General features: G+C 33.3%; 3 protein-coding genes across 3 annotated transcripts in view; all 3 read left to right on the top strand.

Annotated features, from left to right (window-relative positions):
• The first annotated feature begins 392 nt into the window (after window positions 1-392).
• On the top strand, window positions 393-2,658 carry LOC105617709 (homeobox protein MSH-D). Its single transcript, XM_012199263.1, is given in 3 exon segments — window positions 393-444; window positions 447-1,057; window positions 2,587-2,658. Coding segments are annotated over 3 exon segments (735 nt in total).
• Window positions 2,659-6,806: 4,148 nt separating this feature from the next.
• LOC105617561 (COP9 signalosome complex subunit 1) lies at window positions 6,807-9,125 on the top strand. The gene is made up of 5 exons (XM_012199117.1): window positions 6,807-6,833; window positions 7,026-7,118; window positions 7,220-8,344; window positions 8,800-8,934; window positions 9,048-9,125. Exons 1-5 carry the CDS (start codon window positions 6,807-6,809, stop codon window positions 9,123-9,125), a joined length of 1,458 nt encoding a protein of 485 aa, XP_012054507.1.
• A 2,047-nt stretch (window positions 9,126-11,172) lies between these two features.
• Window positions 11,173-13,679, top strand: part of LOC105617560 (signal recognition particle 54 kDa protein) — a 4,369-nt gene continuing 1,862 nt past the window's right edge. The window contains exons 1-6 of the mRNA XM_012199116.1: window positions 11,173-11,250; window positions 11,878-12,054; window positions 12,159-12,388; window positions 12,478-12,628; window positions 12,708-12,856; window positions 13,281-13,542. Of these exons, the coding sequence (XP_012054506.1) occupies window positions 11,173-11,250; window positions 11,878-12,054; window positions 12,159-12,388; window positions 12,478-12,628; window positions 12,708-12,856; window positions 13,281-13,542 (1,047 nt within the window). The remainder of the gene's footprint in view (window positions 11,251-11,877; window positions 12,055-12,158; window positions 12,389-12,477; window positions 12,629-12,707; window positions 12,857-13,280; window positions 13,543-13,679) is intronic.

The following is a 13,679-nucleotide window of genomic DNA, read 5'->3' as shown; positions in this document are numbered from 1 at the left end:
AGAGAGAGAGAGAGATCACATGTATAGTAACAATATACCCGGACCATGTTCCCCGCACGTTGTTCAATATTTACATCAATGAGACGGATATATTACCGGATTAAGATGACCCCTGTGGCTTTTTAATTATACAGGCCTCAGTGCGTCAGGACATCTGCCCTATAGAAATCGGGACTCTCGAGTCCCCGATCTGTTCCCTACTCTACATCAGCGATCCATTTCCCTTGCTACAGAGTATCAATTACATTGTTATTACCCGGTAAGTATCCCGAAGATGTGGTCAGATCACAGATAATACACTGGTATAAGAGCATGCCGCAACAATGGGACAGGTACACAGAAGCGTGGCCCCCGTCGTGCGAGCAGCGCGATAACGATCGTGCGATGCAACTATGCGTTTAATTTGGATCTGCCCGCAAAAGAGGATGCGTCTCGCAAAAAAAAAAGAAAGAAGAGGGGTACGTGCCCCACGGGGTTCGGCCGTTCGAATGTACCCCAAAATACGTACGTATGTATGTATGTATATATAGCGAAGGGTTCGTCTTTTGGAGGATTTAGTGAAACTCTCGGGATGACGAGCGAAGCACGAAGCTCGCGGACAAGAAACACGGACTTCAGCATAGCCCGTTTACTTGCGGAGGAACTCCCGAGTGCCGACGTCGACGCGCGAAAACAGTGTGAGTCTTCGGAGTGCGATTCCCGGAGAGGAACGAAGGCTGGAGAACGGACGTTGGAAGGTGTGGACGAGCCGGAAAAGCGCGAAACGTCATACGTTCCCAACGTCGTGGAACGACAGCGAAGCGGTGACCACGTCGGCGAGAGCACTACACGGTGGACCGATCTCACGTGGCTTCAGTACACTCGGTACAGACCTCCGAGATTACCTAGGAGGTCTCTCACTGAAAGACGGATTAAGCGACAAGCAGGCGATCATCCTCGTATCCCATTCTCCTCATCCCAGTTGCAGATATTAGAGGAGAAATACAAAAAGGGTGCTTACTTATCCAGGACCGACGTCGTCGAGATGTCCACAACATTACGATTGCCGCAGAACAAAGTATGTCGGTTGCGAGGATTTTTCTTTTGATTCGATATCGTTGAGTCAATTCACAATTTTTTATACTGAAGACTTTTAAATGCGACTTCTTAAGAAAGAACTTATCTAAATAAAGAAAACAAGACATAATTGTAATGAGAATTAAAATACCTTTAAAACGATATGATATTAAATCTATTTTTTATAACTAAACTGATATAGACTCTTTGTATTTAAAATAAAATAGAATAAATTATATATTTAATATTTAGCCAAAGCGAGAAAGAAAATTTTAGTGCAGTTTAGTACAGCAATAAAAAAATCTATTTGGTTGTGTTTAGCAGAAGTCCACCCAAGCAGAAGTCACAATAATGTCAAAATGACATTAAAATGAATCGGAAATTATTAAAAAGTGACTTTTAGTGATCATTTTAGAATCATTTTGATATCATGACTTGTTGTTCTGCTTAGACAACGCTTTAATAAACGCTGATTGGATTATATTTTTAGATTTAGAAAATAGCGAAGAAAATTTCTAACAATTTCAAAATAAACATTCTTCTGAATGAGCGTTACCGCGTTCTGTTTGCGGAAATCATTTGCCTCGTAGTACCCAACAAACGAGAATGGATTAAAATGGATTGAAATTTTTTTCTATCCGAATACGTATTTTAAATAGCGAATATTTTTTTTGGATCTAATTGGATTCAATTGGATGCAATTGGATTAAAAAACTACATTTCCTATTCAAAATTTTGAATTGAATAATATTCACAATTGTGTTTTTACACAGAAAAAGCTAATATTATTTTTAGATTGAAAAGCATAGAGATATGCTCCATGCAATTCCTATAAATGAATAAAAATGCATTCAAGATTAAAAAGCATTCATTTTAACATTCGTGAATCAATATTCTGAAACTCTGAATCCATTTCAATATCATTTTCCATAAAAGCGCAAGAATAAGAGTTCAAGACGGCAAAGCAGATACACTGAGAAAAAAAGGTTGTTGATTCAATTAAAGTCTATTTTACGGGTTGTCACTAACATAAGTTTAACATTAATTCATGTATATTTTTATTGACATAAAGATCTTGATTATTGAAATAATAATTTATGCCTTTATGTCAATAAAAATACATGAATTAATCATTCATGTTTGTGACAGCCCGTAATATAGATTTTAATTGAATCAACAGCATTTTTTTCTCAGTGTAAGCATGCTTACCGAGCGATTGAAAATGATTGATTGGATCTATAAATAACAATCAATTATGTTCATTTGCTCGGCGAGCAGGCTAGGTCGCTTTGTCAACTTGAACGCCCATTCTTTCGCTTTTATGGAAAAGCGATAAATTGAATGGCGTGCTAATTTCAAGCGTTCTGTGTGCATCAACGCCAATTGCTTAATCGACCTTTAACTGACCAATCGCTGTTTAATAGAATTGATTGTCTGTACTTCCGTCTTTATCTTGTTCTGTCACTAATAAATAAAGAAGTTGCGCGGTATTAAGATTATCGAAATTCGAACTTATTGTTGTGTTCGCAGATCAAGATCTGGTTTCAAAATCGTCGAGCAAGACAGAAACGGGAATCGCTAAATTCCACGATAGCGCGATGATTCGACAACAATGGAAACCAATAAGGTTCTTCTGGAATCTTCGACACCGAATCTTTCTCGAATCGCAATTATTTCGAGCAACTCGACTTTCAGCTATTTATTTCGTGCCTTTCGACCACTGTACTGTAAATAAACTTATTTATATACAATTTTAGCGCCAAATTATTATAATTATTTCCAATCGCACGAGAAATTAAGTCCACGCAATGATATCTAAATGCGCGATCAATGAAAATCATATGCTAGCGCCTAACAGAAAAAGTTCTTACAACATTCGATAGAGGAAGTCTTCAATCGTTATAAATCATTTGAAACACGTCAGTAAATAATCTTGCGATGATAAGAAAAACATTATAAAGGAATTTTTTCGGAATAAATGTATGATATGAAGAATAAGAGTGCACATCGTATTTTTCCGTGAAGTAAGTACCCATGCAAATTCGACATCTTGGACGTCCAAACGACATCTTCATCGTACATGGATATATGTCTTCATAAAGATATCTATTAAATGTAGTTTTTTGTACGTAGAATATACCGCCTAAAGACTTTAACAAACATATCATTGATTCGTCCAATCTCAATGTGGCACAGAGCATTAATTCTGAAAAAAATTCATCTTTTCTTTTATATAAATTTTTGGGAAAAAGAGGAGAACATCGAATAGTCATCGTTAGCAAGGTTTGAGAACTATCACAAAATTCATTAATTTTTTCGGCCGTAGTCCATAATTATAGGAACTCACATTCAAGGCATCATCTCATCAGATATTTATCAAAAAAGGATAAAAAGTTTTCATTGAAAAATCTCATCATATTGCACCTTTTAGTCCATTCGATGTGATTTTTTAATTATGAGTAATTGAATTTTACTGTGTCCTTCTAGCGATGCAAAAATTGAACAATTCAGCTCGTATCATGACTCTTATTAGAGGGTCTTCACTCAACCTAATGCCTAAACTAATGGCGATGCACAATAATTTGTAAAATAAATATTAAAAGTATAAAAAAAATTTATTTCTTTTTCTTTATGTACCAGAGTATGTATACCGATTATATATATCTTGAAATGTGTGAAATTTTCCGAAGTGAGTAAATTTACTAGATAAATTTATTACTAATACTAATGAAATTATAAATATTCTAATAAACTTGTTCGCTTTTGTAATATTAATTTCGTTTCAAGATATACAATCTAATATTTTAATTTTCAAAATAATTTAGTAAAAAAAAAAGTGTTAAATTAAACATTTCTTCTCTCATACATTCGATACGTAATGTAAAGAAATTTATTTGTTTATATTTTTAAAATATCTAATTTTGTTCATATTGAAATTTAAAAGTAATGCGAATAATGGGTATAAATATAGGACGGGAATTCCTGAAAATGGCGGACCAATCAACGTGCGACTTTCTCATGTCGCTCTAGACTCTAGTTAGAGTCTATAGGTCCGTTTGCGTTGCTTGAAATCCCCAAAAATTTTTTAACTTAAAATGGGATGCGTTCAGAAATTACGCCTAGAACTCTGGAATGCTTTAGTATACACCTCATATGTTTAGAAACGTATAATTTAAACGTCCCAAAGCGTTCAGAAACGATTTAGATCACTCTAAGATCACTCTATCTATCAATCTATTTTTTCAGTTGGGTAAAAGTCGCCCCGCATGCGCAATGCGCATTTCACACTATAAAATCACGTGCCTTATAAAGTTAAGTTACATAATTATTGAAAGGTTTTTAGGTCACTATGTTCAATATACAATTGACTTGTAGAACAAATATGATCTCTTTTTCGTAATTGTAACAGCAATTAATCTTACTTTCATGCCTTTTCTCAATCTTCCAATGTTTATCAGTCACCCAATTGCATCATTCAGGCGTTCAGAAACTCCTTCGTCTAGATAGACCTCTGGACTACTCTAGTGCACCTAGAGTTTACCTCACCCTTATCCAGATTCCTGATTTCCTGAACGCATCCATAAAATAGATATATATTTAGACGTTGAAAAGAGAGAAAGCGAAGATGCTAAGTGCAAAAAAATACAAATAACACGAACATATATATATCACGAACATATATATATATATATATATATATATATATATATATATATATATATATATCTTATATATATATCACAGTATAAGTAGGAACATTCCGCGAAAAAATGCGTGTTCATTTTGGGCCGGATCCAATGTAAATAAATGTAAGACAGAAACGTATATACAAACGCTTGGCCATATTTTTTTTGACTTCTCATACCTTTCTTCTTCTTTTTTTTTGTGCTTCGATACGCGTGTCAAATGGCTAGGCATTTATATTCCCGTGTGTATATATACAAACCATTTTACAAGTATCTCTGGAAAATAGATAGGACATCTTCTTCTATTCGGGCGGTCAAAGTCTCGCTACAAATGCTTTGAAGCATTTGATGGACCAATTATAAGAAAAAATTTTACAAACTAACCAATTAAAAAATATTTCAAAGCGTATGCAACATCGCGTTGATCATATTCTAGGTTCTACATTAAGATTACGTTCCAAAATTTCCTCTCCGAAAAAATGTTACTCGAAATATATAATACACGTAACGTATACTATATACGTAACGTATACTATATACGTAACGTATACTATATAGCACATAGAGCAAAATCTTCCTCGGAGAGAAAATTTTGGAATTAGCCTAGATAGCGAATGATCACGTGATGAGCATGTTGATCAAATGTATCAACACGAAAGTGTCCCTACTGATTATACATACTTGTATCTGGTTTACCATGGTCACAGTATATACAATAGCGCAATTCTCTGTCGGCACCTTTGATGTTAGTGTTGGCCAAAATGGACTGCGGCATGCAATAAGAAAAGGGGTGTACAATAAAAGGAATAGGGAACAGAGAATTTCCTATCAGAAATTGCGTATTCCACAATACATGATTTTTGATAGGCTAAAATTCTTATTCTCTATTCTCTATTTTGTGTTTCTTTTATTGTGCGGAACCCCTAAGTTATCTTATGTTGTCACAGTCACTTAAACTTCTTTCTCTCTTCATCCTTTTTTCATTCTGTCAAAATTCTCGCAAAACTCACTACATTTATTCGCATCGTAATCTAACGAATTCGTTGAAGTGAGTAAATATTATTGTAGGAACTTATTGGGGTATTTAAAGCATGCGACGCGAATAAACCTAATATTGCAATGAAATAATTTAGACTTTATGAAAATTAATTGTAAAAATAAATTGTAAAATATATTTAAAAATATATTGAAAAATAAAGAAAAAAATAAGAAAAATAAAGAAAAATTAGGAAAAATATTAAATTAACTTAAAAATGTATATTTGTATAAAGAAATATTATATTAATTATATATCTATGAAAATATTATGAGAAAGCTGATATAAAAGAAATTTATGTTTAAAAAATAAATTTAAAATACAATAAATAAAAAGAAATCTTTCTTGTTCAATTTTCTATGTTACTTTTGTTTACTTTTTCACTTTATCACTTTTTCACAAAAATTAGACCAATCTCTCGAAGTTTCTCACACAATATTTCACCACACAGACAATATATGTAATACTTCCTTCTAAATTTCTACTCTGAACCATGTATGCCTGAAAAACAAATGTTTAAATGGAATATTGAAACGCTCATTTAAATAGAGAAAAAAGAAGAGAGAGAGAGAGAAAGAGAGAAAGAGCAATGAAAAAAGGAGGAAATGAGATGGGGCAACTTAGGGGCTCCGCATAATAAAAGGAACAGGAAACAGAGAATAGGGAATAAGGATTTCAACCTATCTATTTCACAATACATGATTTCTGATAGGTTGAAATTCTTATTCTCTGTTCTCTGTTCCCTGTTCCTTTTATTGTGCGGAGCCCCTTATTTATTTTACGCATGCGCACTCCATTTTAGCCAACAAAATCAGGAGAGTTGCGCTACTGTATATACTATACCGTGGTCTATAGTTTATACACTCCGCGTGTACGTACATACGTGTATGCGTGTTTCGTATTTGATTTATATATAGTACTCGGTGAAGATTTCGTTTCTTCACGAGAGGTATAATTCTGTCCAATTCTGTCTGTCACCGATAGCTGTACGTAGAGTTATTGTTTCAATATAACGGATAAGGCTAACGATGCCGCTGCAAGTTCACGACGTTCAGGTAAATTTCCCATCGAAATCAGACACGAGCGATTCTCCTCAAGATCGCACGCGACTCAAGAGGGAATAATTGTTTTGGGGGTTATCCAGAGCAAACCTTCACTTGCACGCATCTCTTTATTGTTTCTTCATTCTTCTCGATTGAAATACTCCCGTAGGCTGAATGGTTTGTCTTTTATCTTATTATTTGCAGCAAAATGTCGTGGAGCCAATGCAGGTTGATGCTCCTACAGAGGATAATGATAATGCTGAAGAGGAACCATATATAGTAGAAAACCCGACGCTAGTACGTATAAAGATCGGTTTAATATAAAAACAATTCTATATTTGTTAATCACAGAAATTCAATTTCATTGTATGAGCATTGTTTCCTTACTTTTTTATCAGGATTTGGAGGTATATGCCAATAGTTATACTGGACTCGCAAAACTACACAGGCTTGTATATATCGCTGATCATTGTCCATCGTTACGAATAGAAGCATTAAAGATGGCAATTACTTATGTGATGACTACATATAATGTTGGACTTTATATAATGTTGCATAAAAAGCTTGTGGAAGCTATGGGCTATACTCCTGGATTACCAGATATAGCGACACAGTCAACCTCTCAGGATATGCCAACAATGGATCAGACATGGGTAGAGACTCGATCTAAGAAGGCTGCTCTTAAGTTAGAAAAGTTCGATACTGATCTGAAAAATTACAAGAGCAACTCTATTAAGGAGAGCATACGAAGAGGTCACGATGATTTGGGAGATCACTACTTGAATTGCGGCGATCTCGTTCATGCTTTAAAATGTTACTCTAGAGCACGAGATTACTGTACTAGTGGCAAGCACGTTGTGAACATGTGTTTGAATGTAATCAAAGTTTCTGTTTATCTACAAAATTGGTCTCATGTACTTAGTTATGTCACCAAGGCTGAAAGTACACCAGACTTTCCAGAATTACATGGTAAAGACAACAATCAAGCGATAGTCACAAAGTTAAAAGTGGCAGCGGGCTTGGCAGAATTGGCAACAAGGAAATATAAAATGGCCGCAAAACATTTTTTACAAGCGTCTTTAGATCATTGCGACTGCCCTGAATTGCTGTCCCCTGGAAATGTAGCTCTTTATGGAGGACTTTGTGCTTTAGCAACTTTTGACAGACACGAATTGCAAAAACAAGTTATATTTAGTAGTTCCTTCAAATTATTTCTAGAATTAGAACCACAACTCCGAGATATAATTTTCAAATTTTATGAATCAAAATATGCATCTTGTTTGAAACTGCTCGATGAGATAAAGGATAATATTCTCTTGGATATGTACATAGCACCTCATGTAAACCTGTTGTATACACAAATTCGAAATAGAGCCTTGATACAATATTTTAGTCCTTACCTAAGTGCAGACATGAGAAGAATGGCGACTGCATTCAATAGAACTGTATCTGAATTAGAAGATGAACTCATGCAACTTATTCTCGATGGTCAGATTCAAGCTCGTATAGATTCACACAACAAGGTGAGAAGTTGCACTTGATTTACATTTAACATTTTATATTTTTCTTAAGGTGCATTACATCAATCTATCCAGAAACTCGAGCATGTGTATGATTATAAATCTTCTAAACTTTCAACTTGCAAAAGATAACTTGCAAAAAATAAACTTTCAACTTGCAAAAGACAATGATTATGTTCTGATATATATTGTCCTCTATATATATATAATATTAAAAATTCAATTTATTTATATTATATAATCAAACAAGATATATAATCACCTCTAGCAGTGCGCATTGAATTCAATGCATTTCAGTAAAGTTATTATTTATTTAATAAATATATCATTATACATACGCTTGATGCTCCTAAATATCTTTAGACATTTATAAATTATGTGAGAGTTTTAATAATGTATTTTAATAAATTATTAAGAAATATATAGATTTAATTGTGCAATTGATACAATTATTACAGATTTTATATGCAAAAGATGTCGATCAACGTAGCACCACTTTTGAGAAGTCTATGAGTGTTGGAAAAGATTATCAGAGGCGTACTCGTATGTTAATCTTAAGAGCTGCGATGTTAAAACAGCATATTCATGTGAAGGTGAGACTTTTTTTGCAATTATATTTTCTCATTGTTAGTATATCAATTTCTATAAATTTCATCAAAAAAAATTTTGTTTATCATTCTATTTAAAAGTGTTTTTGTCATGATAGAGTCCTCAACGGGATAGTACACAAGGAGGTGAAATGTCAGTAGCACCTGGAAATGGCACTTTAGCTGTAAAAAATTGAAATTGTATGCGCATTAACTGGAAGAAGCAAAAATTTATATGCGTGTCTCTCTCTTTCAACTGCCATGTCCATCTAGGTATGAGAAGATAAGATTTCACTGTCACATCCGACATTGCGTTATTTCTGCAAAGTCAATGACCTGTACCTCATTTTCAACATATGTATAATATATAACATGTACACACACACACACACACACACACACACACACACACACACACACACAAAATACACACACACAAGTTAATCAAAAAGAAATCAGACTAGGTCTATTAAAATTTAAATATTTTTTACATAATTTATATTTGGAATCCACATCCCCTTCAAAGTAATATACATTGTTTTACATTGATTTTGTTGTACATTGATCTCATTGCTTTTATCATACCTCCTTTAGAAATATCTTTTAGAAATCTTTATCTCAAATTATGTTAAAACATCTTTTGTGATTTAGCCTGGGATGTTCTTGATTCTTGATTAGAACACCGCTTTTTGAGATTCAATTTTATTGTGAAAAATAAAAAGAAAATCGAGTCAAGCTAAATCCGGGTAGTAAAGACTCAAAAAAGTGAGAAAACTCAAGAGCGCAATGAAGATCATCCTAATTGTTTTTTTAACATTGAGGAAATCGTGCACCAAGAATTTGTTTCTGCCAATCAGCCAATAAACGCAGATTTTTTTATTGCAAAATTTGAGATTGCGTGAAGATGCAAGAATTTAGAACTTAGATATAATTAAGGACATCCAGAGTGAATCGCAAAAAGTGCTTTTAGATAAAGATTCCAGAGTACATTTGAGGAGACATTATGAAAGCAATGGAATTGCTGTAATAAAATTAGAAAGAAATTTGAAGGTGATGAAAGATCAGACTTAAATTAGGTAAATATATTTAAATTTTTATAGGATTCTCCTGTTTCTTTTTTATTGATTTATGTACATTATTGCTATGTTGCGTTGTTTTAAAAGAATAAAAGTGACTTTATCTCCAGTATGATTAATAATAATAAAATCATAAAAGAGGAAATTGTAATATAAACTAATTTCCTGATTAATTAATACAATGTGGTCTCTTGCAACAAAATTATATTAAAAAATCATAAATCTTAAGTTCCTCTGTATACAGTGCGATGTGAATAAACCTAAGACTTTAATATACTCTATTAAGAATTTAGAATAATTATATTTAGAATAATTATAAATAAATTTATTGCGTTAACAGCTTTATGCAAGTCTATCATCCTTATACAATTTGTTTTATTTTCTCGTATCTTCTAATTCAATAAAAGAGATAAAATTTTCAATTTTTTTATATAAATAATGTTTAAATATTTATCAAATAAAAATGTTTTATATACATGCGAGTAAAAAAAATATTGAATGGTATAGATTACGTTATTTTTCAACAGCATTACAATCTGAGTTGAGCCTTAATCTCTTGGAGAATAGTAATCTCGTGTTTTGATTTTCTCTTATTCCGTTACAATTGTAATTTTTATAGGAAAAATAAACTCCTTACCCACATTGGGTAATTATATGCATGCGTACTTTCCACTTAATTTATAACTGCTGGCGCTGCACACAGAACTCTGCTTTGCTTCGTCACGTGAGAAAAAGCAGAGCTTTCATTGGAGATCGCTCATCGTGTTCAGTGTGCAGCAGGCATTTATTTCGCGTATCCGGAAGTGACTGACTTGAAACACGAGTTACACGAGGGGTATACGTAGATCGCGCCGAGTGCATCTAATCAATATGGACGGTGGCAACATACGGGATCTCGTCGGTTATGTATAAACAAGTCGTGTGTATTTTCTGATTGACGGTTGACGGCGAATGGGAGATAAATCACAATCAAGATACTCGCATCGCATGAAAAATCGTGACGTTTGTCGTTCCTTAGCTCTTTCATGAATTTCGCGACCGGATGTGTCGTCATGCTGTGTTGGCCAAGTCGGGACGTGATGACAGACTTTATACATTAACATCCTAACCGCTAATCAGAGTACATAATTATTTTTGCGGCTGGACGTGAACGCGTAAACGTCCAAACATGGTGTTGGCGGATCTCGGACGTAAGATTACGTCCGCTCTGCGGTCGCTCAGCAATGCGACCGTCATCAATGAAGAGGTGAGTTTATTTAGCAACCTATCCGCAATACGCGTGATACGACTTCCTCAAGAATGATTTGTAAACAAAAAAAAAGAAACCCGAATGATATGATTCCATATCTTCCTATATGTATTCGACGTTACTTCTCTTTAAACAGCGCGCTTGAAAATTTCCATTTATTTCTAACAATATTGTTGTACGAACTTATGTTTACATTCACAGCTTGAATTTTCCATTTGTCCGAGAATGTTGACAATATTGTACGCTGTAATCAAGAGATATAATGAATTTTAGAGGATTATCCCTCTATTGATTTTTTAGAAATAATTTGATTAGAACTTTTGATTTCTTATATATTGTAGTGTTTATATTATATTCTGTTCTTTTAAATATAACTGAATGTTTTTCATTTGGTGACACAAGTTGACAAAAGTGTTAGTCTATCTTTGTTACTCATAGAAGACCTGTTTTTTTTATTTCTGTACTTTCTAAACTGGTGCATAGTGCAATAAATTGAAGTGAAACAAATATAGATTTTAAATATCAAGAAAGATAGAATGATACTTGTGTTGAGTTATGCTATTAAAAAAAGCACATTAGATTTGTATCATATAGCTTTATCAATTAACACTAGTATTTCGATAGGTTTTAAATTCTATGCTGAAAGAGATATGTGCAGCATTACTTGAAGCTGATGTAAATATTAGATTAGTGAAAAAATTACGAGAAAATGTACGTAAAGTTATCGATTTTGATGATATGGCTGGTGGTATTAATAAAAGGAGGATGATACAGAGCGCAGTTTTCAAAGAACTCGTGAAGGTTGGTTTATCATTTGATTTCTTACAAAAATTTATAATGTTGAAAGTATATTCCAGTATTTGAAAATATATTGACAGTTTTTTTAACCAACAATTCTTTTTTAGTTGATTGATCCTGGTGTCAAAGCTTATCAACCAGTAAAAGGCCGTCCTAACATAATTATGTTTGTTGGTTTACAAGGATCAGGTAAAACAACAACTTGTACCAAATTGGCGTATCATTATCTTAAGAAAAATTGGAAGGCGTGCTTAGTATGCGCTGATACTTTTCGTGCTGGTGCATATGATCAAATAAAGCAAAATGCCACAAAAGCTAGGATACCATTTTATGGGAGGTAAATAAAGAATAGAAAATATTTATTACAATCTACGTTATTATGCTACTGCAAGATTATTGTGTTATGCTAACAATTTCTAAATTTAGTTATACAGAAGTAGATCCTGTAACAATTGCACAAGATGGTGTCGACATGTTCAAGAAGGAAGGATATGAGATTATTATTGTAGATACAAGTGGAAGGCATAAACAGGAAGAATCATTATTCGAAGAAATGTTACAAGTCGCCAATGCTGTGGTAAAATTATAGCACTTTTTCAAAAAACAATGCATAGAGAAAAAAAATTTTTTAAATACTAAGTCTTTGCATATTCCAGCAACCAGACAATATAATCTTTGTAATGGATGCAACGATAGGTCAAGCTTGCGAAGCACAGGCAAAAGCTTTTAAAGAACGTGTTAACGTTGGTTCCATCATAATCACAAAATTAGATGGCCACGCTAAAGGTGGTGGAGCACTTTCCGCGTAAGTTCTTTTTTTCTAATTTCTAGTTTAATAATTTTATATATTTTTTGTTTTTTGTAATATGTTTATGCAAATTAAACAGAGAAATTATTTTATTATACTTCTAGCATAAGCAATTGCATATAATATATATACATATAATGTTATATATATATAAGTTTTATATATAATATTATATTAGGTACCGCTGAAAGTTTGTATTATTTTTTCAAGAGAAGTTTATAGGAAAAGAAACAATATTGGATTGTCCGGAAAATTCAAACGCAGAAGATTTAAATTTTAGTATACATTTATTAAATTTAAATCTTTTGCGGCACGAACTTTCTGGACAACTCAATACAAATTTTCCACGGTACTTAATACATGTATTATGTCTTACATGAATTATAATATACATACTATATAATATTTTTTTTTTTTTCAGTGTTGCAGCGACACAAAGTCCTGTAATATTTGTTGGTACAGGAGAACATATAGATGATCTAGAACCGTTTAAAACGAAACCATTCATTAGCAAGTTGCTAGGTATGGGAGATATTGAAGGTCTTATTGACAAAGTAAATGAACTCAACTTAGACGATAACGAAGAATTACTTGAAAAAATCAAACATGGTCAATTTACCTTACGAGACATGTACGAACAGTTTCAAAATATCATGAAGATGGGACCATTTTCACAACTAATGGTAAATAATATTTAAAAATAACACTCGTGCGTGCGTGCGTGCGTGCGTGCGTGCGTGCGTGCGTGCGTGCGTGCGTGCGTGCGTGCGTGCGTGCGTGCGTGCGTGCGGTTGCGTTGGTCGTTGGCGTAGACGTAGAC

The sequence above is a fragment of the Atta cephalotes genome (assembly GCF_000143395.1).
Source record: "Atta cephalotes unplaced genomic scaffold scaffold00013, whole genome shotgun sequence".
Lineage (NCBI taxonomy): Eukaryota > Metazoa > Arthropoda > Insecta > Hymenoptera > Formicidae > Atta > Atta cephalotes.
Note: the sequence above shows the minus strand (reverse complement) of the source record. Positions and strands in the feature narration are given on the sequence as shown.